The sequence below is a fragment of the Amia ocellicauda genome, chromosome 10 (assembly GCF_036373705.1).
Source record: "Amia ocellicauda isolate fAmiCal2 chromosome 10, fAmiCal2.hap1, whole genome shotgun sequence".
Lineage (NCBI taxonomy): Eukaryota > Metazoa > Chordata > Actinopteri > Amiiformes > Amiidae > Amia > Amia ocellicauda.
This window is the reverse complement of record NC_089859.1, coordinates 6,746,582-6,771,945: the sequence shown is the minus strand read 5'-3', so window position 1 is coordinate 6,771,945 and position 25,364 is coordinate 6,746,582. Positions and strand designations below refer to the sequence as shown.

Below are 25,364 nucleotides of genomic sequence, written 5' to 3'. Positions count from 1 at the left end.
AAATGTCCTTTTCAAACCAAGTGGTTTAACTTGATGACTAACATGAAGGAAAGTACAGAATACAAAATTAAAAAGAAACTCCATGCCATCTGTTTATTTTTGTATAACATTGACAAAAACAATTAAAACACTTAATTTAATATGAAACAAGTACAATGTTATTTAAAACAAAACCTGCATACAAAAATACAAAAAAATCAATCACTTAAGAAATCTGCATGAGATGAACTTTTGCAATATGAAACCATCTATTGATAATACTAATGCAATAAAAAAGGGACCACATTGAGTATAATACAAAGCAGCATTATTGGTGTACACACTTTAGAAAAAAATCAGGGAATTGAAGGAGAATGAATGTTAATTTGTCAGAAATGATGAATGAAATACACACAAAACTCATTGTTGTTCTGAGCAACAGTTCTCAAAATTGTTATTACCAATATAAATCGGAATAATGGATTTTCACAAGGTTAATAAAATATTCATTTTGATGCTCTTAAAAAAAATAGTTCAGATTCTTCCTTTGTCCAGAGCAGGCACTCACTGGTTCAGTACGCATTTAAAAGAAAATCCAGAGCAGAAGAGGAGAGAACCCCCCCCGACTGCTTTACTTTCTCTCCTATAGGACAATGGAATGTAACATCTTGGGGTTTTGTGATGCTTTCCATTAACCAGGTTATAAACCATGATTTCCACTAAACACAAAGGGAAAACTAATTGTAGAAAGTCTGCTGCACATTGAACAGCATTGACCACTGGCTTTCCAGTTATACTGCATGGGGTAGAATAGTTGAGGAATTGGAAATTAAACCAGTTCAAACTGGTATGTGTATATTTAAAAAAAAAAGTATATCTGAAATGAAACTTCGGTAAAGGTTGGTGGGAGATGTGTAAAAAAATGGCACCCTTATATCTTAAGGCACAATAACCAGTGAGTGAATCATTTGAGCTGCATAGTCCTCATGGAAACACACACTTGCCGGTGATAGTGTAGAGTGCTGAATTCAGAGAAAGTGAACGGACATTTAAAATGCTTCAGACACTAAAGAGGGAGAACAACCAGGCCAACCTTATAGCCACAAAGCATCAACCAGACTGAAACATGCATTACGTAATTCACACACCCCAACCATAACCCCCAGATTACACTTGTGTATGAAAGGATGGACTCCAACACACATGTCGAGAGCTATAGGGATATGAAATGCTTTGCTGCTCTTTCAATACAGACATCTTCATCGCGGGTCACAGTTCTCTCATGACGAGTATAACACTGTGAGGGTGCGTCCTATTGACAGGCTTTGAACAGAAAGACTTACTTTAACAAACAATATGTAACAGTGAAGCATCGCCCATCATTCTTGAAATGCATACAATTTGATATTCCAAAAGAGGGAATAATAGTATTTTAGGCCCATTACTTTTTGATATGCTAATAACAAGTGTCCCCTGCTTGAAATGTTTTAGTGCCACATGGCCGTGCGTCTTTGCAGTATCCTGGGGACAACACTGAACAATCTGCTTGTGGAGTTAGGCTCCAATTTGCATTCAAATTAAAATGTTGATTTCATGACATTATTCATAACGGAAAGTTTGAAATGAGAGAATTGTTATGCCCAACATGTAACAAATCCAGCTCACATCACAGTTTGATTTGAATCTGTGTTGAACATACAGATATAAAGCAGGTAAAGTCATCACCATTTCAGAACATCTATGAATGGTCTAAAGCCTTAAAGTACTTTTGTTTTATTAAAATTAATTAATACAATTAATTGAAATTATAAATAGTTCTTCCTGACATTGCCATTATAAAAATCATGGCAGTGATTTTTAACCTGCCAAGTATAGAGGTTGTACGAACATTGTCCAGCCCTCAAAAGCCATTTGAATCCTTTTTGCTACATCTGGATGTCACTCGGACTCTGCAGTTGTGGTTTAAATGCAGCTGAGCAACACCTATTATGCAGATGAAGTGAAATGTACCAGGTTAGGCAGCAAACCTTGAAAGCCCTTTAATGATTCATCTTTAGGGACTCAGTTTGACTGGATTCTATTGCCAGGCTTTCTAGGAAAAATATTTTTAGAAGTGCTAATTTTAGATATATGTATGAAGAAGATTTCAGCAGTTTATTTTGAAAGCTTCAGTTATCTGAAAGCCATAGGACTTCATTGCAGTCATCACGAATATAGATCGATCCCATGCCAGTGGGATTACGGACTTGCACCGTTTAACCAAGATTAAAAACAATAATTATAATACAAAAATCTCCCAATTCCTGTGAAGAGCCTGACCAACTATTTGCTTTATGGTCCCAAGATGGAAGTTCTAACTTGCACTGAATAGATTTAAATCCCATTAAATGAAAAACAGAATCAACACAGTGTTAGGGGAAAAAACCCTAAGGCATTAGACCTGCCCTACAGTATCATAGTACAGTAATTGCAGGTTGCCTCCAACCCCCCCCTGCCCCCCCATCTACAAAATTAATGTTTGCTGCCCAAGTGCCAAGTGTAATAACTGGAAATAGGATCTTCTCATAAATAGATTGATACTAAAGCTACAAATGTTTGTAGAAAATAGGAGAAATACAAAAAATGTAAAAATATATATAAAGTAGTGCAATAGATTAAAAAAAAGGGTAGCAAACACATTTGGTCCACCAGGCTTGTTAAAAAGCCCACATCAATACTATACAATAGCATTCACCAATCAGTGTAAATGAAAATCTATTGCTCACTAACTGTACAAGCTTGTCTTTTTTAAATGAAAATAATGCTTAAAATTAGTGCATTTAAACATACCCTCATTCTGAGCCAGCTAGCTCTTTAAACAAAACAAATACAACTGAACAACGATCCTTCACCTGTTTTGGAGGTTTTCCATGTCTATTTACTGTACATACATTAGTTTTTTTTTTATTGTAAAAAGTTCTTCTTGGCCAGGCAGAGAGAGAAGGGCTACTATATAAACACATCCATGTTTAAATGAGGATTTCCACCATTTCATTATCCACATCCTGTGTGGGCGACTGGACTGGCACTCTTCTCTCCAAAGTGCTGCTGTGGAAGACTGGCATATCTGCAAAGAGAAATATAAAGTTACTATATATATATATATATATATATATATATATATATACACTGGCCTGGGTTGGATTGTGTGGTTTGAAATTCACGTTTGCATTAGCCGTGAAACTAGAATATCTGTGGCATAACAATGAGGTGCAGAGCAATTCCAGGTATTTGCACGTCATGCGTCACTCATCACGGGAAGATTCTGCTTTAATGTCATCTATCGAGGCACAATCTGTTCCTTCCGGCCGAGTCTCACAGTACCTGCTATCCTGTCTGGGATATAGACAGGGCTGGGGCAGGTCAATCGCTGCTGCACCATCGGCAGCGCTGGGGTTGTGGGCTTGCTGGCTTCGTTGCCTTTGTCCGTCTGGGTGCTGCTGTCGCGACTGCCGCTCTTAGAGTGCCCTGACATCATGGGCGTGGAGGGCAAGACGGGAGAGGGCGAGGAGGAGATGGATTCATTCCGCAGGGATTCGGCCCGGAACTCTGGTCCAAGCAGGACTCCTGGAGTTGGACAGAGGACGGAAAAGGCTCTCACTAGGAATGCTGTGTGCATCGACACAAGCCAGTTCTCATATAATTCAGCCACTTGGGCACCATTTATGGTAAATCTGGGCCAATGGCTTTGAGCCAGTGGGGAGGTCTTTCACCTGTGTGTGTGGATCCTCTATCCTACTGGTTTAGTTTTATTTTTTTAGATGGGACTACATTTCCATTTAATCAAGATGATTTGCGGAAACCTATGTATGAAGAGATTCCCTATAGCAGTGAGACGTTTTCTTCTGTTTTTAATAAAAGTGAAAGGGGGCGGTAATCAACTTTGTTCTCAATACCCTGACGATATTAAGTTTGCGCAGATCTTTACACCAGGTTCCTGGATAGATTGTCCGTAACTGGCTGCAGTGTCTTGTGGTTTTTGTTCTAACTGGAGCTCTGGACAAGTGCAAGGTATTAAATGCAGGTAACAAAAATGTTAGAAAGGGAAGCAATAAAAAAGGCAAACAGAAGGTTAGGGTATATTGTCAAAAGTGTAGCATTGAGAACAAGGGCAGTGATGTTCAGACTGTACAATGCACTAGTTAGAGCTCATCTGGATACTGTGGACAGTTCTGGGCTCCACACTTCAAGAAAGATATCGCTGCTCTAGAGGCAGTTCAGAGGAGAGAAACCAGACTTATTCCAGGTCTGAAGGGAAAGTCCTACTGAGAGACTGAGGACCTGAACCTCTTCACCCTGGAACAGAGGAGACTACGTGGGGACTTGATTCAAGTCTTCAAAATCATGAAAAGGCATCGACCACATCAAACCAGAGGAGCTTTTCCAGATCAGCAGGGACACATGCACCCGGGGACACAAATGGAAATTGGGCTACAAGGCATTCAAGACAGAAAATAGGAGACACTTCTTCACACAGAGAGGCGTCACAATCTGAACAAACTCCCCAGCGATGTGGCTGAAGAGACAATTTGGGAACATTCAAAAACAGACTGGATAGGATCCTTGATCACTTAGTTATTAATGCACACCAAACGAGCACGATGGGGTGAATGGCCTCCTCTCGTTTGTAAACTTTCTTATGTTCTTATATTCTTAATGACTTCATTAAATTCACAATTTTGACCTGCACACTACCTGTGGCAAACAATTACAGCCTGTAGAAAATGTAAATTATCCAGTCAATCAGCCAATTGGATTAATTAAGTTACTAGGAACGGTGTTTGAAAATAAGCCTAAAGACACTGCAGACTTCTAGGGACCGAGTTTGAGACCCCTGGTTCACCCGCATGGGTACAAGTTGTTCATAATCAGTCTTCACTGCTTAAGTATGAAGGACAACATGCGTCACATAGGTCTTCTTACCCAAGCTCCCCTTCCAGCTCCGGTCATCCTTCTTCTCCTCTGCGATGGGGCTGCTGCTGAGGGCGAGGGAGTGAGAGAGCAGACTAGAGCTGCCCGTGTTGGCGATGGACATCAGGGACTTGGATGGCCTCATTGTGGAAGACGTCTCTGATTTGTTGGGCTCTTTCCGTGACCGCTGCTGAAGCACCTTAATCATGGCGTCCTTCTCAATGATCTGTGCGTGGAGGTTCTTGATCCTTGAAGAGGGAAGAACCAGTGACGTCACATGAAACTTACCACTAGCTTCCGCTGCCACTACAGCTACCCCCCACCATATTATCTTTACCACAGTTATGAATTAGATCTATTTTAAACCCAAACCCGGGCGTTATAAGTCAACCAGAGAAGCAAGACTGGACTGACACACTGATAACATCCTGAGAATATTTGGAATCCATCATGAAACAATCAGTGATAGTTTTCTACACATTCATCATGATCCACCCTTTTTCCTGTTCAGCTCACCTGCTTTCCATATCCAGGCATCTGCGGTTGGCCATGAGAATCTCCTCCTCTTCCTTCTGTATCCGGGCTTCGACTGAGGTGTCATAACTGCAGGAGGGAGAGTGACTGATCCCAGAGGAGGTGTCCCTGAAATACACACGGCCATCAGCTCTGAGGGAATGCTGGTGCGCTCCTGTACCAGACCTTAAGAAATTAGCATTGTGCTGAAACGTAACTTTAGTCCTTTAGTCCTCTAGTTAAACATCACTTTATTCTAGTTAAGCTGAAAGTAGAAATTTGGAAAATAGGGCCATCGATAGTGATTTTATCCAAGGTGACTTAGCTGGATTCACACACACGAACAGGCAATAATAATGAATGAAAGATGAAGTATACAAAACAGCAATGATAAGGAAGACGTTTCTCGCAGATAAGGATCTCTACGGGTGAGTGTTTTATACTTTTTAGGTTTTGTCACCCATGGTACAAAACTAATGTTACACAAGCTAGTAAATATACAGAATCTCAACACAACTGCTAAATAAATTACATGAAGAAAGGTCTTATAAAGAGTTGGGGCTTCCCTTACCTCTGGGTGGCGACAGAGGCTGCAGCGTCTAGAGCAAACTGCCTCATGACGCTCTCCTCCAAATACTTCTGCTCCCACTTGGTCATGTCAGCCTCCAGGGCCAGAATCCGCTCCTCCTTCTCGCGCAGGTGCTCCATCAGCGCCGTGGCGTTGTACTCTGGCGTGTTGCTGTTCTGAGAGCTGCCCTGCCGCTGCCCGGGACACGCACACGCCTGGTTAGAGCTCCACTCCCACACATTAACACTGCATGTCATCAAAGCAGGATCGGCGGACTCAGTTCAGTTGGAATTTAAATTCAAATTGCACTATTAGATAACTATTTTATATAGCACCTTTCAAACAAGATCTCAAAGCGCTGTGCAAGTTTAATCAACACAGCTATACAGGAAATGACAAAGAACAAAATACCATACAGCTCAATAAAAACACACAAAAACATGGGTGACTAACTAATTAAAAATATTTCAGTTTAAAAAAGTTAAGATGGGATCTGGTTTCACAGACCCAGGGATTTGAAACATAAAATGAAACAGCCTGATCAACACAAATCCTAACAAGTTTTAATTGAAACTCCTTTGATGCGATTACAGATCTCTATTAAACATCCACACACACTGTAGGCTTTCTCCTGACCTCTTCTCTCTTGCCATTTTGAGATTGGGCATTAACACACGAATGAGAACAATGAAAATACCAAATATCACTTTCGCATTTTGCCTTGAAGGAACACTGTTCTGAAAGTTACAAGGCACCCTGCTGCTTGGCCCCCTAATTTAATCTGCAGCTGTCAAATCCCACTCCGCAAAGCAGATCCCTGGATTGTCAAGTGAAAGCAGGATCGGCTGTGATCTTTCACCCAGATATAAAGTGTGCCACTGAGGAATCTTGTAAAACCTGACTTGCTAAGCCTGTTACTAAAATATTATAAATATATAATAGGCTAACTGAAGTGGAAACCAACTAAAGGAATTTGAAAAAAAGAGAAACAAAATTCTTATGCAGGGAGCATACAAACATTCAGTTGAAACTTCTTGGATAATACCATTTGTGTTTTAAGGCTAAACTCAAACTCTAGAGCAAAGTATCTAATGTTAAAAAAATAAACTAGGAAAACAGAAATAAATTAAATGCTGGTTTACTCACAAAACCTAAAGTATAAAATAAAACAAACAGTTTGAAGCACTCTGGGAACTCATTCAATTCCTAGACACTTATCTTTCGCTCTGACAGAACCAGCGTTTGAGATTTGAACTCCTTCTACTCCATAAACTAATTTACACGGCCAGCCTAGTAAGTCTCACACATATCCTCCGGCGTTTGGGCAGGCTGGACACAAGAGTAAAACCCACACCAATAAACCAATACCAACCTTTAAATTCAATTACTATTATATTCTACAACGAATATACAAATTGAGATGCTACCACGTGGACTCTTCCCTTTCCTGTTCAGAGCTCGATCCTCCAGGTGACTTTTTTTGGAAACTGGTCACTTTTGAACCCCCACACTGGGCCCATTATGAAAAGATTGGAGACAGACCTGTCCCCACGGCCCTCATTCATTTGCAGGCCTAGGCTCTGCTCGTAGGCCTGTTCTGCAGGCGGTCTCTTACGTGTTGCGTTCGCAGGGACTCCAGCTCCCTCTCGAGCCGGGTTCGGAGGCGGTGTTCCAGCTGCTCCCTCTTCTCACAGGCGGCCTGGAGCTGGGCTAGCGCCTGCTGCATGCGCTCCACTTTCTCCACATAGACCTGCTTCTTCTTCAGCTGCAAGGACAGCAAGAGCCATTTAATACACTCCCACAACTAGCCCTACACGCTTCCCATGTGTGCGAGAGTTTGGGTAAAATACTGCAGGTCAACCCGTCACTGAGGACCACTAGTTTATACATGGTAAAATAAAACACAACACGTCCTTGTTAAGAAAATAACAGGGATTCACAAACCTTTCTGTTGCACTGAAGATGCTTTAGTAAAATGGAAGATCTCACACATCTGTTCTTGTTCCCCGTTTCTACACTAAACCCTACTATTAAAAATCTGTGTTTTCAAATCTATTGCTCTTTCGCCCCCAAACGTCACCTGATTCAAGTCCACAAAAAGGTAGGGTCTTCGACAACTGCAAAGCTTTTATAACTCAAAAGATGACTTTGCAGAGAAAGCAATGGAGTGCAAAACACTGCCTGAAAATGATCACACGAAACCAGTCCTTCAGTAAGACTTCTGCCAGATAAGGATTGGTACAAAGAGCAGGGGGGGAAAGTCTAAAAGCAAAAACAGATCATTAACAGGTAATTTATATCTATAAAAAAAAAAACTAACTTTAAAAGGCATTTATTTACAATAGTTTATGTAAATGGCAAAGGCAGCTCAGACTGGTTTCTGTAGTATCTGGACCAACATGCATAAATAAAAGGGGAATTAAGTTAACGTTTAAAGGATCTGCTAAGGCCAGGAATTTCAGCGCAATAATGGGGACATTCTTCTGTGAGACCTATCAGGACCATCACAATTGTTTTCATCTGCATTCAATTGAGCCCCTCTGCAGAGCTCTGCCCGAGGTTTGTGTCCTCACAATGCCTCTCTAAGACAAGAATGTGGAATTTGGGCCAAGAACAATACACAGAGGACTCAATGGCACCTCAATAAGGATCAGCTCAGAGGCTTTGTTTTATTGCCACATGAAAGCCATTGATAACTTCCATGAGAAAACACGGACTTCAGCTGGAATTAACAGAGAAAATAGCCACGGGGGAGATTTGTTTTTCATTCCCATATTCCAACCATGTGAGCAGATTTTGTTTGGAAACAACAATGGGGAAAATAATGAATGTTATCATGAAGATTCAAACTAAATCAGAGGAGAAAATAAATAGCCTATGAGAAATGTAGAAATTACTATTGTAAAGGGCATCATTTCATAAATAGCAGTACATTCTGATGCTGAAAATGAAATCACAGGCAAGAAATAGCAATAAAAACAGTTATGTAAGCGCCAGTGAAGCCTATTTAAAATCTACAATTTTTGTTTTCTAAAACACAAATGTCAGTGCAAAACATTACTCATACCTACTTGTACTTATAAAGTTATCTATGATGTTCTCTTATTTAACAAATATTTTTTCCAAGAAGGTGAATAAAATGGTTGTAATGTTAAGATTTTATATGACAAAGGCACAAATTATATAATATATACCCTGGATTGTTTTCAAGCCTTTTCAGTCTCATGCGAACCTTCACTTCTAAATAGTCTCACCACAAGGGGGCAGCACATGCTGCATATGTAAGAAGTTTTCATATCATATTTCAAACTGCAGATCAATGTTAGAACTTTGTAAAGCCTCAAAATTATGATACATCTCCTAATTTCAATCCAAATTCACTTAAGATGGTTTGACTCTGCTGGTTTTCTTCTAATGTGGCAACAGTGGTTGTGAAATTATAGACACTTAACTTGAATATACATTTGTCTGGATCTAAAAAACAATTTCCACACACAAAAGTGGTTGCCCTCACCTCCTCCTCTAGCTTGACCACCTTGGCCTGCGCGTTGTTCAAAGCCTGGTCCCGGATTTCAATATGCCTCCGCTGGTCTTCATTAGCGGAGCGGAGAGAGTTCAGTTCAATCTCCAGCTTCTCTTTCTCCCTCATGGTCTCCTTGTCTACAAAAGCAAAATTCAAAAACATACAATGAGCAGCTAAACTAAATGACTTCATACCACTGAACACAATTACAGCTTTTACTGTGAGCCTGAATTCTACAATTCTAGAAGAAAGAAAATGCATTTCCTGCAGTAACTTGCTGAAAACTGATTAACAGTAATTACTCCTGGTTTCCTGGTTAAGCAGGGAATTTATTGTAAAGTTCTTTGTGATACTTGGTTTTACATAAATTAATGTTGCAAAAAAAAAACCTAATAAAACAACTTCCTTCCTGGTTAGGCCTTCTAATTCGTTCAATTAGTTGAACTAAACACTGCAAAACATATTTCTCCATGTTTAATTACAGGGCTGCTTTTTTGCATTAATCTTACAAGTAGCGCCATGCATTCCTTTCTATCAAGCCACCAACTTTAACTGCAGAGAAACATTAATTATGACTACAAGGATGGGCACTTTCATCCAAATGCAGAGATTAGGGAGAGTTGATCTAGTTAAATCTATACATGCTTGGATTTTTATTTTTTCTGCACAGCAATATAATTAAATCAGGTAGTTTAAGTATAAATTAGCACAGCATTCATTTCTTATTTCAATTACATTCCCTGAACCGTTCGGAAGACCCTAACGATCTAACAAAAGAAAAACGCACTCACTCTGAGCCAGGAGTTGGGAGATGGTCTTTCGGTTGTCTTCTGATCCCTCATATTCTTTAGCAGCCAGCTGCTTATTGGCTGTTTCCATGCGCTCTACAATTATACAGGAAAGCAATGCATTACTAAAAGCAGGCCTTCTTTCCAAGCTGTTGGCACTGAAACTGAACTTTTAGGGAAAGAACATCTATTACCAAATTTCCCCAAGAGAAAGCTATTCAGAATGCAATATTTCACAGAAAAAAAAAGCCTGAACAAAAGACCTATTATTTGGGAAGATTCTAATGTTTTTCTTTAAAAAAACAACTGATGCTCATAAAACATTCTGGGCAAATGTTAAAATAATTAATATGACCAGCATGTCAACTATGTACTGAAACAAAACAACAATGACCCAGATTCACTCTGGCCTATGATTTAAATGTTCAACAAAAAGGAAATATCCTACCCCCACCCCCCCACATTTCAATAATGGCACTAAGCATTCCACGGTGTTGAATTTTGAGAATGGTACAAAGTGTCACTATGCTGTGGGCATTTTATACAGTTCTGTAGGGCTTATTCTACACATGCAATTCGTACTTAGCCGTGTGTGTAGACCTGTACAATAGATAGATTAAGGATGATGTACTTTGTCATAACTTGTCTCACATTGCAGCAATGCTCATGTGAAAACCCAGTAGGGTCAGCAGTAACATGAGGAAACTAACCTTTAACCTTTGAGTTCATCCCAAGATAATCCATCAGAAACTGCTCTTTTAAATCAAAATAATAGTTTCTTGCAGGCTCTACCAGATCCTTGCCTAAATCAAGACATGCCCCCCAAACACCTTACCATACTGATCGATGGTAAAAAGGTTGCGATTCCTATCCTCCCGACTCACCCCTCAAGTCTCTGTTGAAGTCGTGCAGTCTGCGGATCTCCAGCTCCAGTTTGTTCCTCATGGTTTTCTCCAGTGATTCTCTCTTGGAGGAGGACTTGGCCAGGTTCTCGTAGGCCTCTGAAACGCGCTGTATCTCCGTCTCCAGCTGGGGAAGAAACAAATATTTTGGAAATGCTTAACCAGGTAATGCGGATTAATCTCCTTCTGAAATCGGGCTGTTCACAGTCTAGATTCAATGCCATGATCTCAGTGACGGTTGGTGCCAGCCTGGACATTTGTTTTTGCAGTACTCTACTCATAATAGGCAAATAAAAAACATTCCAGTGCAGTCTGTATTCATTTTGCATCTCTGCGGATTAAAAGTTCTCAAGTATGTATGGGAACACACCATAGTGCTAGGAATCATTCATGATATGATTGGGAAGACCTGCCTACACACAAAGGCAGTGCAAATATAGGAAAAGGTAAATTCTCAGTCACCACCCTTCTCAACAAAATGCTTATTTAATCCCTCTTGATTCCACATCGCTTAATCCCATTTAAAACCACAGTACCTTCTGCAGCTTGGCCACTTTCTCACAGCACATCTCCAGCTCCTGCTTCAGCATGCGGTTCTCATCCGACAGCATCTCCACCATCTGCTGGGCTCGGGACACCATGGCGTAGGGATCTCCCTGGAAGGAGTGGCTGTGATGGAAATGCTGCTGTGATCGAGGAGACGACATATAAGGGTCTCCCTGGAAGGGTGGACCACGCTGAGGAGGCAGGGAGGACAGGCTGAAGGGGTCCCCGTGGTGCGAGCCGGGCCCTTGTGCGCTGCGGGGCACGAAAGAGAAAGTCTCCCCCGGGTGAGAGGACTGAGAGGAAGGGTAAGGCGACCCCATCATGCTGCCCAGGTTGGAGGACTGTGCCAGAGAGACAGAGCCCACAGAGGTCACGGAGGACGTGGGGCTGTGGTGGTGCATCCTCTGAGGATGCCCCAAGTTCTCTTGATTTTGCCTGGAAAGACAGAACAGACAATTTGTAACCATGACACCAGAAACGTATCCGAGGCTTCAACATTTTACAGAAGTAACAAATTAGTTTTAGTTTTAATAGTTAGTTGCACATTCATTTTCCACTGACACCATGTGCACATTTCAACTTTGTATTTATGAATCTGTCCTTTTGCTAATGGTTTTATATATCAAGCTAAGAATGTGACCAACTAAGTGTTTGGCTGTTAAACTGTGATCCTTACTTGATTGCCAATGTTTACATTTATGATTTTGAATGGAGCGTGATATTTTTTGAATGGTAAATATGTGGCTAAATTGAAACGCATTTCACCGAAATATATGGGGGGCCAAACAGGCCATAATACATCGATGTATGTGTACTAGATCGGTTTGCATGTGTACTGTATTGGTTTGTGCGTGTACTGTATCGGTACGAAGTACGAAACCGTCATAAAAAGCCCCTCAATTGCCACTGTTGTATGAGCAGGCATTGGACCAGATTATATTTAAACAATGTATTTAAAAAATATACAATTACACTGATATATTTTTTCTTCTAAAAGAGCGCTATCCCCCATTTGCCAGCATGCCTGTGGACCACTCTGAGTTATTATTTCTTTATCCACCATCTTTACAGCAAAGTGTTGTGTAATATAATGGAAAAATATCTACTGTTTGGAATTGTTTGCTAAATGCACAGAAGACCCCCAGAAAACTTATCATAAGCTGTACAACTGAAAATTGGTATATCACGGAGGAACAAGCAATCTCCGCAATCATTTAACCAACTAAGTTTAAATTATGATGCTTTATTTATCAGGCTTACTGCGTCAATTGAATAGACCTGATGGCAGCGCACTAACTGGACATGAGCCCGTGTTTAGTGCGCAGCTCTGTATTAACTCTGCAAGTTCGTTACAATCGACCCATTTTATTTGTATTATTAATAATAGTATAACCAAAAATATATAAATTGACAAACTCTGAAAAGTAGAAGGGAGTCTTTTAATTATAGTTAACCCAGGTGACAGTGTGTTCCGGTGTCTTCAGTATTTATTACTTTCAGTATAGCTGTGTCTTTTAATGTTGCTGAACAGCAGGTATATTAATCAAGGGGTTACACGATTCGCTATTTCTGAAACTTATTCTGTATTGAATAACATAGAAATTAAAGTTAACATTCAGACGTCACTGTGCATACAGTTGATGAGTGAAGTGCTTAGGAAGGTTACATGTTTCATGCAAGCACAATCAATACCTATACATAAAATCATGTGCTTGTAAAAATAAAAACATGATTACTGTTCTAGATAACTTTTTTTATACTACAACGGGATGCTCAATTTTGTTTTTATGGATTATCTGTAAAACAAACTAAAAAAATGTATACACTAGTAGCGTGTGATCAATACATTAAAATACATTAAATGTAATCTGTAATGTTGCTCAGATGGCATGGTTAAGTCATTGAGTAATGTGTTGCTTGAGGACAAAGCTGGCACTGCTGCTTCTGCCTGGATTTCCCTAGTCCTGCCCTGTCCACTTGAGTCAGGTGAATGACCAATATAGTACACAGACAAACTGAATTATTACACCGATGTATTATGGCCTGTTTGGCCCCCCATACAAATAATCAAAACAGCAAACATTGTTCAATTTCTGAATACTGAAAGTGGGTATAAAGTCCTGTACAACATGAAAACATGGATCTTGATCATGAAATCACATGTATTTGACTCACTGCATACATACTGTACAATAATTTATAAGCTCTGATAATTACATGGAAGGTATGCAAGGTAAATACAAAATGAACCACAGAAACGTAGAAACTATCCTAACAGGAAAAACTATCATCAAGTAGTAACATGCTGGGCGTGACGCAAATGAAAATCACAACAGCATTGTTCTGCCATGTGTAACAAGCCCATTTTCAGGTTTGTCCTGAGAAAGGCTTGGAGAATAATTCCTCAGTGTAGGTGTAGTAACAGTGAACTAAATGGAAAGGACTAATACCCTGATCTAAACATTCCTGTGAATCTGTGTGATGGAAGACATTTCATAAATGTAATCTCTGGTGCTTTCCAAATGAAACCACCACACTTAATGGTTTACAGAGAACGTGAGAACGGTCCTATGTAACCATCAGGTCTCTATTAAGAAGCCATTTGATTTAATACAAGTTGAATAATTGGGAAACGTCAAGAGATTTCTCAACAAGACTCAGGTTTTGGCACTAAAAAGGCAAGACTGAAACCTTAAGGGAGATTGACAATGCTGTCGTCTGACTGACTAGCTGACTAGCTGACTAGCTGACTAGCTGACTAGCTGACTAGCTGACTAGCTGACTAGCTGACTAGCTGACTAGCTGACTGATTTCTTCAATGCGGCTTGAACCAGAGAAGGGAGAGAGGCAAGAGCCTTACCTGAGGGCCCCGTAGTCAGGGGGAGGCTGGTACCTGACGTGAGGCATGTCAGCCCTGCCCTGCTGGCCCGGCCGGTGGTCAGAATAGTAGTGACCGGGCTCCTGTTGCTTGGGCGGACTGGCCATGTTCTTGAAGGGGTAGTCTGGGGGTGGCCCCCTATGCTGGACACTGGGTTTGTAGAAGTCTCCTGGGGGGCCAGGAGGCTGTGGGGAGAGGGGGGCACTGGTGACCGGAGCGTGGGCCTTCACTCCGCTCGTGGCCAGGGACAGCTGCATGAGACGCTCACTGAGAGAGCGCACATGGCCCTGCTTCAGGTCCTTCAGGCCTTCGTCCTGGTGCACCTTGCCCGCACTCACCCGCTGCACTGTGGGCCGCCCCTCCGTCCGCACCTTCTGATTGGTCACCCCAGTCACATAAAAGGCAGCACCGACTGTTTGCGGCATCTGCTGCTGCCCTCTGAAATACTGTGACTGGACCTTGGCTTCCTCATAGGTAGGCAGCTCCTCGGCACTGGGGCCTTGTCCCTGTCCGCCTCCTCCTCCCCCTCCCCCTCCTCCACGAGAAACGAGCTGCTTCTCCATGCCAGAGTCAACCTGCAACTCCTGGCCCTGCGGCTCCTGCCTGGCGATGTGAGGGACCATGGGATGGTCTTCGCCTGGGTTTCCAGCTCCGCCGTAGGGAACCCCACTCACAGGCCCTTGCTGCTGCTGCTGCTGCTGCTGTTGCTGCTGCAGAGCCAAGTAGTTCCTGTCCCCCCCAGGGTTGCCATAGCGGAGTTGCTCCTGGAGGAGGCGCTGCAAGACGTTGTTGCTGCTGTTGCTGCTGCTGCTGGATGCGTCCTCCGCGGCCCTCATGTCAATCTCCCGCAGGCCGCGGACCTCGTGGAAGGAAGAGCTTCTGCCACGTTCGATGCTCCCTGCAAATGAGACGTGCAGAGAGCAGTTAGTGCCATATAAACAAAAAAGAACCACCATTGGGCACACAAACACAGACAGAAGCAAGTACTGTGTGTTAGTACCGATTTTATTTGATTTAATATCAAGACTGAAGTCACCCTAATCCTCTGAACACCTGGAAGAATGGAAGCCCTCCCTCCCCCACAGCAGAGTATTTACACCACACAGTTTGACATATTGACGGTTTTGCACCAGCCCATTGTGGATACTAGGTCAATAAATAAGAGGTTCATAGTTTTCTTTTTTTGGAATGGGGACAGGAATGTTCTTAAATGTGCTTCTTAAAACCAGATTAGTGATTTTGAGTCCGTCGATCAAAAGCATTAGTAATGTCAATGAAAAAAGTGCCTACTTCTATATGAATGGAAATTGTGAATATAGAGAAACAGACATTGTGCTTCACCGTTGTATACCCACAGTCAATGTGTTAAACACCTCCCCCGAGACGTGTTAAGGAGACCTTGTTATCATACACAGCTTTACAGAAACACAACCATGAAGCTTTACCTTCACACAGATCATTACAATTTATTGCCAGAAAGCTCAGTTTCACAAAACAAGAAACATTAACCTTTATACTTATTTCCCCACATTTTCAAATGATGAAAACAACACATTTTAATGGCTGCAATGCTTCAGAATATTCAATAATAATACAAATGCCACAGATTAGAAGCACTGTCAAACATGCAGAGTCATTATGGAGAAACCCTGCACCACAGTTGTGACAAAACCCAAATGTCAAAATAGTGGCTAATTGACTTTTTTAAAGATTTGTTTTACAATAAGACTTAAAATGATGCAATCGAAAATGATGGTATCACGCTCGTCATGCAATTTTTCATTTAGAAATACTGTATATGTTGGAAACACATTACATGCCTTGGGTATCTTAACTGTAATGTGAACTGCAGTGGTTTCTCTTAACAACTCTGAACATGTCTGTGGTTAGCAGTCTAATGGTTAATATAGCATCTATTAATAATGAAGGTGAAATTATTACATCTATTGTTTTCAGATATTCTTCTCATTCTCAAGGATGATGATGCTTTTTTCCGAAACATCTGTGGTAAATAAATATATTTAGGGACACAAGTCAGCTTTTGTCATCTGCAAAGTTGCTCAAAGTTGAACAAGTAAAGAAAAAACAGAAGGAAAAAATAATAAATCACAGGTCATAATCTCCCACATACTTCAACCTCCCTTTCTTGCTGTACTTCCAAATCTTCACTCACTGACTCCTGCTGTTCATCCTCAACTATAATGGCAATAGACAAGAAACAAAACAAAACATACTACAGTAACTGCAGGTCTCAACGGCAGGAGAGAGGCCCAAAACACCAAGCCAGATGAAAGCATGGTTATGTTAAAGTGGGTAATGTGACTGATGGTTTAAGCAAAGCTCCCTGTATAGAGGCTGGCATGGTTGAGTAATCAACAGGGGTTCATATAATGCATGTGGACCAGCAATGTGAAAGTGCATCTCAGTACCAGTGAGAGTTCAGTGAGCAACCGTATACCGATCACTTGCTCAGAAGTAACACCCATGAACACTGAAAGGAATAGCTGCCCCCAATTCTGATTTAAGACCGAGTTTTGGGGATGAAGGCAAGAGTTCAGAGAAAGGGTTGCAGAACATTTCAAACAGAGAGAGAAAGATAATGCATTTCCATATGCTGTAACAGTAGAAAATGTTAATATAGATGCGTACCACATTTCCTGCAGGTACAAATACGAGATGCTTTCGTATCTTTGGTAAAAACTATGTGAACCCCTGGTAATCAGTCAACTTATCACCTCTGGAGGTCAGATGCAGGCTTCCTTGTAAGATTAGAGATTCAGTAACGCTATCTCAGCAGCCTGTTGTGCGGAGAGAAACGTCTCATTCAGTTCGGTGACTGAGACGAGAACCTTTATTTTGAAGTAATTGTGTCCTCCGTTTAAGAGTTAGTGTTGATGGTTTGCTTTAATTTGGATTATAAACTATATATATACTTTATTATTTGCTTCTGGACCTTTTTTCCAGTCGACCCCATTAAAAGCACTCACCAGCTTGGCTCAAGGTGATACAGCTCACCACTTAAGCATCAAATTGTTGCTGAAAAAAAGCATGCAAGCCCTTGTTGCTGCCCTAAGCTGTCTTCTCTAATCTCACCGACACCCTCCCCCTCCACCTCATCCAACAGTTGCACAGCTCCGTCCCTTCTAACTCCACACTCTAACACCCAACACCCTGTCGTGGTCCCCCCCGCTCCCCTCTCTCTGTCTCTGTCTCTCTCACCCCCCTCACTTACCTGTCTCGGTGTACTCGGAAGTCTCTCGGATCACAGACAGCAGCTCATGGCGCAGGGGCGGAAAGTCCTGCGTCTCCTGCCGCTCCAGAACGTCCTGCAGCCGCTCGAGAATGTGCAGCCGGTCAGCTATGTCCCTCACGCCCAGCCACTCTGAAACAGGAAGGCAGACACACAAGCTAGAACAATGGGGGTGGGGTCCAGGGTGAAGGCAAGGCTGAGACAGGAGTGAATGGTGGTAGTAGTGGTGGCAGTGGTGGGGGGGGGGCAACAACAGGAGAAAGAAGGGGGACTTCCAGTAAGTTGCTTCCTGTCCCTGTTCTAGGGAGGGATCCTAGTTGTTTTCCTCAATGGCCCTGAAAAGCCACTGGCAGCTGTGATCCTGTGATGGGAAAACACTGCTTTACACGCCACAGCATGGAGAACAGTTTGTCATGTATTGATCGGCAAAATTTATTCCAGGAACCATTAGCTCCCCGCTCGTCTTATTAATGGGTGAAAGAATCAGACTTCTTCAGGAACTGGTAAATAGCCAAGTATTACTAAAAGTTTAAGTTTTTCAACCCCCTTAAAAACTGACACTACCCTCTACAAATATTTATTATCTTATTAGCACTCATTTGTGTTGTTTTCCTCATTACGAAAAAAAGGTGCTAAGTCAGCACGATGGTAAAACTTTTATGAAGTCCCAAGTGTCTAGAAGCTCAGGGTAATCAAGTATGTAACCCTCGACTTCTTCTCTGATTGAATTGTTTTGACATATTTACAAATCCCGGGGAGAAATCCTATATATATGTGCTGCCTCCCACTGACCGCCCTTAAAGAGTCTGAACTTGTTCCATGGCAATGTTAACAAATGATTCCCCTGACATTAAAGGGATGGAGGCATCGTCTAAATAGTTTAAACAAACTGTTCTTAATGAAAATGTACACTTCCACAGTCAAGAGTATGAGTAACAGAATCTGTACCACAACAAAAAAAATCCCAAATCCCCCCAAAATGTCTTCCAGATTTTTTATTTTTTTTATTTGCGAACTTAAATTTAGAGTTCATTTTCCCGACTGTCTGAGACAAACTATTTATTCCAACCTATGGAACTATGAGAAGAGAGCTCTGGCATTACACAAATCCACAGACAGGTTTCAAAAAGGCTGAACCCTAAAAGTGTACAAGACGCATGTCACTTTCATATTGTGCAGAAAGTCTCTTCCCACTCAGATGTAAACAAATTGTAATTGCACTTAATGCAATATTAATTGCAAAATGAACATAAATACTATCATGCCCAGACTCCCAACAATGCACATAAAGCAGACTTGTTGATATGCAAAGAAACAAAACACCCTTTAAAATAACTTGATGAAAAACATTTTCAGAAATGTAAGAGCATGTCAAGGACCACAACTTCAAAGCTGCCTTAATTATGCAGTAATTAAGTTCAAATTGTTTTGTGAGAAATGATGCACCCTGAAACACAAACTTCACCGCCACATTAAATAGGTTCCAAAGGAAAAATAAATGTTCTTTACATTTACATGCAACACATAGTTATCTTAAACTAGAGTTAAATTATCATCCACCAGTTTAAATAAGGTTGGATAGTGTTTTCTTAACATACCAGAAATGCTATTAATTAAGTGTGAAATAAACCTATAATTCTATAAATGCAGTTTATAAAACAAATACTAATATCTTCAAGTGAGGAAGACAAAAAGGGAGAATATAATTTCAAATGGTTTAATAACAGTGGTAGAAATAAAAGCAGATAATGATTGTTGTTACAGTTGAACCACAGCACATCATTGCACTTTGTATTCCTGTCTCTTTGGGCAACAGTACAGTAACTTAAAATGAGTCATGGCATTTGTTTTATTCTCATGCAATCCTAGATTCACCTGGCAGTAGTTACGCTGCCGTTAAGGAGAAGGCTGTAATTAAAGATAAGTACTCAGACACTCTTATTTAAAACTGGTATAGAAAGTTGATCAATAACAAAAGCTAAACTTTGTTAAAATGGAGTTAAATAAAGCTGGAAGGCCACACTTCAAACATAGTAAAAATGCTACAAATCACTATCAATATTTAGATTTAAGCATTCCATTAATGCTGATGGTATGTCAATTGCAGGCCAGAATGCCATTTAAAGGTTTGTTCCAAACAAGCTTTATATCTTTCAGCAGACCCACTTTCTCCACTGACACAGAACCTCCCCAAAACAGGTAAACAGAACAAAAAAGCCACTGCTGCAAAAGACACGATTAAAAGGTGGATTCACGAACGGCTCAGATTTCCTTCAGCATTCCCTAATTCTGTGTCAGGACTATTGATTATCCTCTTGTCTGAACTTCAGAATAGTAAATCTCCACTTACATATTTCCTGTGATCACACCAGTCTGCTGTGAGTTGTGTGTTGTTGTTGAGGAGCAACGTGTAGAGTGAGGATGTGGGAATTGTGCGGCACACAACACATACCTTCAGGTGTGGCCTGGACAGGTGTATTGGAAAGCTGCCAGACCTCCTTCACACCCTCATACCAGAGCAATGCAGTAAATGTTTACTAAGCCAGGTGCATTACAATACTGAAGACCAATGCTTTTGTTTATAAAGCAGAAACAACTAGTTGAGGAAAGATGCACAGGGTGCAAAATTTCAGACCATTTATCTGCAAAATGCCAGCACAGTCCCATTGGTCGTGCTCATTGTCAGCCCTCAACCACAAGCTCATGTCCTTCTGTGGTAAAACAGCCACACTGTGCCAAAACCAACATTTAACAGCACAGGTTGACTGGAATTTAAATCTAAGCTTCTATAAAAACAAACTAAAACAGGCTTGTCAAAAATCCTGTATGAAAAGTGATCAAATATATACATTACTATACATGTTTCTGCCACCATTTATTAGATGTTTAATCGAGCATTCACACATTTATGAAGGATGCTTCTGATAAATGTCCTTAAGACTCCCACCTGGCTCTCTAAGACTGAAATGTCTGTAAAGGTTTCAAAAAGTATCTGAAAACATCATCCCATGCTTTCGTTTTAGGAAGGAAAACTAATAGTATAATTTGCTTTGCTTGCTGGAGATGGAAGCAGTTTAGGCCAAAAACATAAATGTTGGTTTCTTTGTGGGTGCAAGTCAGCTTTGGCTTTTACATATACATATATATATATATATATATATATATATATATATATATATATATATATATATATATATATTGTTTTTTTTTTTTTTTTTTTTTTTAAATGGTGCAAGTGTGAAAATATGATGAATTTACTATACTATACAGAGCAAGAACAGCACTTTCTAAAAAGGATTAATTACTAAATAATCTGAAGTATAACTAACAAAAGGTTAGTTAGCTTTTATTTTAAAACTCTCACGATAAAGGTGTCTGGGTTTAGCTATGAGTCAAATATTTTTGTCTGCCAGAGAAACCGATTCACCTCGTTTACGTGGTGATGTGATGAAATACTCTCCTCTCTCTCCTCTCTCGCCAGGTGAATCAGTTTCCTGTCATTTCTTAGTTCCCACAGTGACAAAGTGATACAACCCTTCTTCAATTTTAAGTATTAATCACCTCAGTCCGTCATTTACTATCGTTCAGCAGAAAAACACCATCTGAATCATCTAATAATAGTTTTCTACAAGCACTAATCTGAATTAGTGTCCCTGGTGTTCTTTGTCCTTTTATTTTCACTTTCCTGGATAGTTTTGGCAGTAAGGGCTTTCCAGTCAGCATCCCACCTGTTCCCTCCTGCTTATGGGAAGTGAAACACTACACCTCGCCTCGAGCATCAACTGGCAAACTAACCACAAAGAACTGAACACATTCCACACACCGTCACATGTCGCCAGCCACAGAACAGGAAGGTCTAACATACAGGGAAAAGTAGGGTGCACTTAAACAACTCCTTGAGCCCCCTCCCCACCGCCACATGTACAATGTTTGCAGACAACGATATTACTGTTTACATAGCACAGAAATGTTAATGGAAGCGTTCCAGTTTCATAATGCAGACCAGAAAGCTCTTTTCACATTTTTCCTTGAACTTAATGTAGGACATGATAACACTGACAATATTGTTTCGAAGGAGGATGGTGCAGAACTTGGATGTGGGGGTGGGGGTTGGGGAGTGAAGGAAAAAAGGCGGACAGAAATAGGGAAAAAAGAGGGGAGAGAGAGAGCGAGAGAGGCAGATTAAGAAAGTGAGAACTGAATCACACATGGCAGGAACTCGAAGCAGGAAATGCAGCATTCCAGAGTAGAAAGCCTGCCATTCTCACTGTATTGAGTAAACATTAGCCTCCTACAGTGTCCATTACATTTACTAGAGTAGTACCGTGCTGCAGTAGCTTTCGAAAAGGATTATGCCAGGAAACCCCGACATATCTACGCAGTCTTCAACGTGCCGCCCTTTTCCACTGCATCTCTGAAAGATTAATTCCATTAAAGACAGGAGGAGTTTGTCCGAAGGCACTAACAGAGAGGCCCAAGTCACTTAAAAAAGATCCCAGGCTTAATCTGCTCGACTGGCAAAGCTGTTGAACAGGGAAGCATAGGGATAGGCATACAGTAAGGCTCACATTATCGACTTTTGATCAGTGTCTTCTGGTAATACCTCAACATTCAACCAGCAAACTCTTGAGGCAGAGATTCAACTGCCAACGTTAACAGATTCATTGAAAGTATGACTGGAGTGAATGGTTTTCAATACTTGACATCGTAATTTACTCAAATCACACTGCTCTTCTCAAACTATAACCTCCAGCACTGTTCTGATACATTTACAATCACTTCTGGGATAACCAGATTAAAGTGAAGAGAACAAGTCCAATCATTCATAACGACTGGTCCTCTTGGATACATGAAACTCTCAAATGCTTCAAGTTAGAAACAGTAACTACATTACAAGAGAAAAACATTACCGCTGTGCATGTTTGGCTGTGTGCCATGCCATGCAATTGCAAGATATTATGCTATTACTGATGTCAATGCTTACTACTTTCCGTGCCTATAAGAACAGAAAGTGACAGAAGAATACATTCAAAAATATAATGGACTAAAATGATACTACTGCATCTTTAAGCAGTTGCTGTAGAGTCCCGGGATGTAGCAGCGCCTGACAGATCCTCTTGCTGCCATTAGCATCCTGAAACCCTGCACAGTCTTGCCAAGCAGTTTTCTATCATGACCCTTCATTATGTGGTTTCCTTACTGGTAGATACAGTCCAAAAGATTGCAACACACAGCCTCCCCCCCAACCCCTTAATAAAAAGCATGTGCTGCTAAAATGAAATGGCACTGATTCATTTTGTGGACATTTCTTTATATCTTTCTTTCTCCTGAAAAATGCCATTGCCTCTTTTAAACAATTACACATCACATGGCACTGAGAAGCTTCAGTCCAGCTTTTCAATACAGATGGAAGATAAAATGAAATTAACAAACATTGTTCATGGCAGGCAGTCCAGGAATGGGAAAGACAGGGAATCCCCTTTCTATAAACTCCTGGTTAACAAAATGCAAAAAAGCAAGACCGTGAACAGTGTCACTGGCATGTGAATCGGGTGTAGAAATGAGGGGATTCCCACCGTTATGCTGACACTACCTCCTGATATTCTATGGTTCAGAACAGCATAAGGTCTTTAAAAGACAATTTTACTTAATTTACTAGGCAGAAGTGGGAGACTTATTTTTCTTGCGAGTAAGAAGATCATTTAGATTACTCTGCCAAATCTAAATAACCACAGTATAAATGTGTTAACAGTAACAGAGACCACTTTTAGAAATATAGATATCTTGAATGCATTTTAAGATGATACAAAGTGTGCTAATACGTTTTAATGTTTTAGCACAAATTGACTGGTCCGTATCTCAAACTCCACCTGGTACATCATCACTAGGAAGCAGGATATTTCCACTTCCAAGATACTGAAACGAAAATCCACAGCTCCTCCTAGAAACTAGTTTTACTGTGCCCAAATATTTTTCTTCTCTCTGGTACTTTTTTTTTTTTCTGACTGCCTCCTCTTGGAATGATGCCAAGATCTCGTATCCACCTTTTCAGACCTTGAAACAAAAACCCAACCTCTCAAGTCCTGTCTGCCCAGTGGGTCTGCATTCCCACCTAGTGGCCACTGCACTTCCCAGTGGTATACATCACATACAAGGGGTTCAGTTTACAATTTTTTCCAACAGAAAGTGGAACTATAGGAAGTCAGTGTTACTGCCACCCCCCATTACACACACACACACACACTTTTATTTCCTCATAATAGCCGAGCAGACAGCAGCAATAACTTCACACGCTTGTTTGCGTGCTGTGGGAGAGCCCACTCCAGATATGTGCCTGAAACAATGTGTGCCACATCTGTCCCACTGCTTCTCCAGGAATCACATTCATTTAAATCTAATTTACATTATTTTAAATCCCTTCAGTCATACACTATGTATGCTAACCACAGCTTTAGCATTAGCAACTCTCAAAAGGCACGATTGAAGGCCCTGCAAAATGATTAATTCCATCTTATAAAACACACTCGTTACTGAAACATGTGGGAGAGCTCTGTCTTGTGCTTAACACTGTAAGCGTGGAAACAAACAAAACAAACAGACAGTCATTTTCAAAGTTTACCCTTTTTCAAGCATGCTAGGCAACCCAATTTGTTTTAGATTTTCCCCAACAGAAAACCACACTAGAGGTCAATCCATAAATCTAGCAGGATTCAAAGTCCTTAGTTTCAATTTTTGAGAAACTGTTCTTACAAAATAAATTAAAATAAACAATAAACAATAAACAAAAAAGGGGTGGGAAATGCTTTATCAATATATGCCTTGATGCACCAGCAAACCAATTGAGAACAACTAAACAACTCTTTATTATCTTAGTGCTTTCAAGGCTGAATCAGCTACCAGCAGAAGGCACAGAGCTGGAGAGAGAGAGAGAGAGAGAGAGAGAGAGAGAGAGAGAGAGAGAGTTCAACAGTCAGAGACATTCTTTCTGGGTGAGTCACTGCCGCTGGACAGTTTCCTGGCCGACACCGACTACAACTACAGCTGAACAAGGGCTTCGCATTCTCCACTAGGTAGATTATTAAGGCAAAAACTGCTGAAGGGAGCCGACACACTTCAAAGGCAAAAAATAACACATACATATTTTAATGAATATAAGGAAAACTTTTGATACCTCATGGCTCCAGTACATAGTTCACTATATTTTCTTTCTAACTCCTAATTTTCCAAGGCTGTGTTCAACTGGAAAAAATCAACGTTTTCAATGTTATCCCTTGTGAAGTCTACAATTGCTTCCAATAAACAAAGTTTTTGTTGGTCTCATAAATCAAGGGTGGGATTTTTCCACTCATTTACAGTTATTACCTCAACACATCCCCCTAAAAGACTGTGCCATGATCGGAGTAGCATTTAAGGCCGATTGCCAATCATGTGAACAAGCGAAAGTGAAACATTAGAAATCAAAATGTG

General features: G+C 40.8%; 1 protein-coding gene across 6 annotated transcripts in view; it reads right to left on the bottom strand.

Moving 5' to 3' along the window:
* Positions 1–67: 67 nt before the first annotated feature.
* Positions 68–25,364, bottom strand: part of amot (angiomotin) — a 32,422-nt gene continuing 7,125 nt past the window's right edge. For 2 of the 6 annotated variants that reach the window (XM_066714795.1, XM_066714796.1), the window contains exons 4-17: positions 17,880–18,029; positions 16,779–16,843; positions 16,589–16,649; positions 14,630–15,545; positions 11,760–12,204; positions 11,206–11,350; positions 10,325–10,417; positions 9,525–9,670; positions 7,626–7,775; positions 6,014–6,204; positions 5,446–5,571; positions 4,942–5,177; positions 3,343–3,585; positions 68–3,085 (exon numbers count right to left, since the gene is read on the bottom strand). In XM_066714795.1, the coding sequence (XP_066570892.1) occupies positions 2,988–3,085; positions 3,343–3,585; positions 4,942–5,177; positions 5,446–5,571; positions 6,014–6,204; positions 7,626–7,775; positions 9,525–9,670; positions 10,325–10,417; positions 11,206–11,350; positions 11,760–12,204; positions 14,630–15,545; positions 16,589–16,649; positions 16,779–16,843; positions 17,880–18,029 (3,065 nt within the window). In that variant the 3' untranslated portion in view covers positions 68–2,987. Of the gene's footprint in view, positions 3,086–3,342; positions 3,586–4,941; positions 5,178–5,445; positions 5,572–6,013; positions 6,205–7,625; positions 7,776–9,524; positions 9,671–10,324; positions 10,418–11,205; positions 11,351–11,759; positions 12,205–14,629; positions 15,546–16,588; positions 16,650–16,778; positions 16,844–17,879; positions 18,030–20,247; positions 20,331–25,364 lie in introns of those variants that run through there. The other 4 variants (XM_066714799.1, XM_066714798.1, XM_066714797.1 and 1 more) reach the window with 4 other exon arrangements.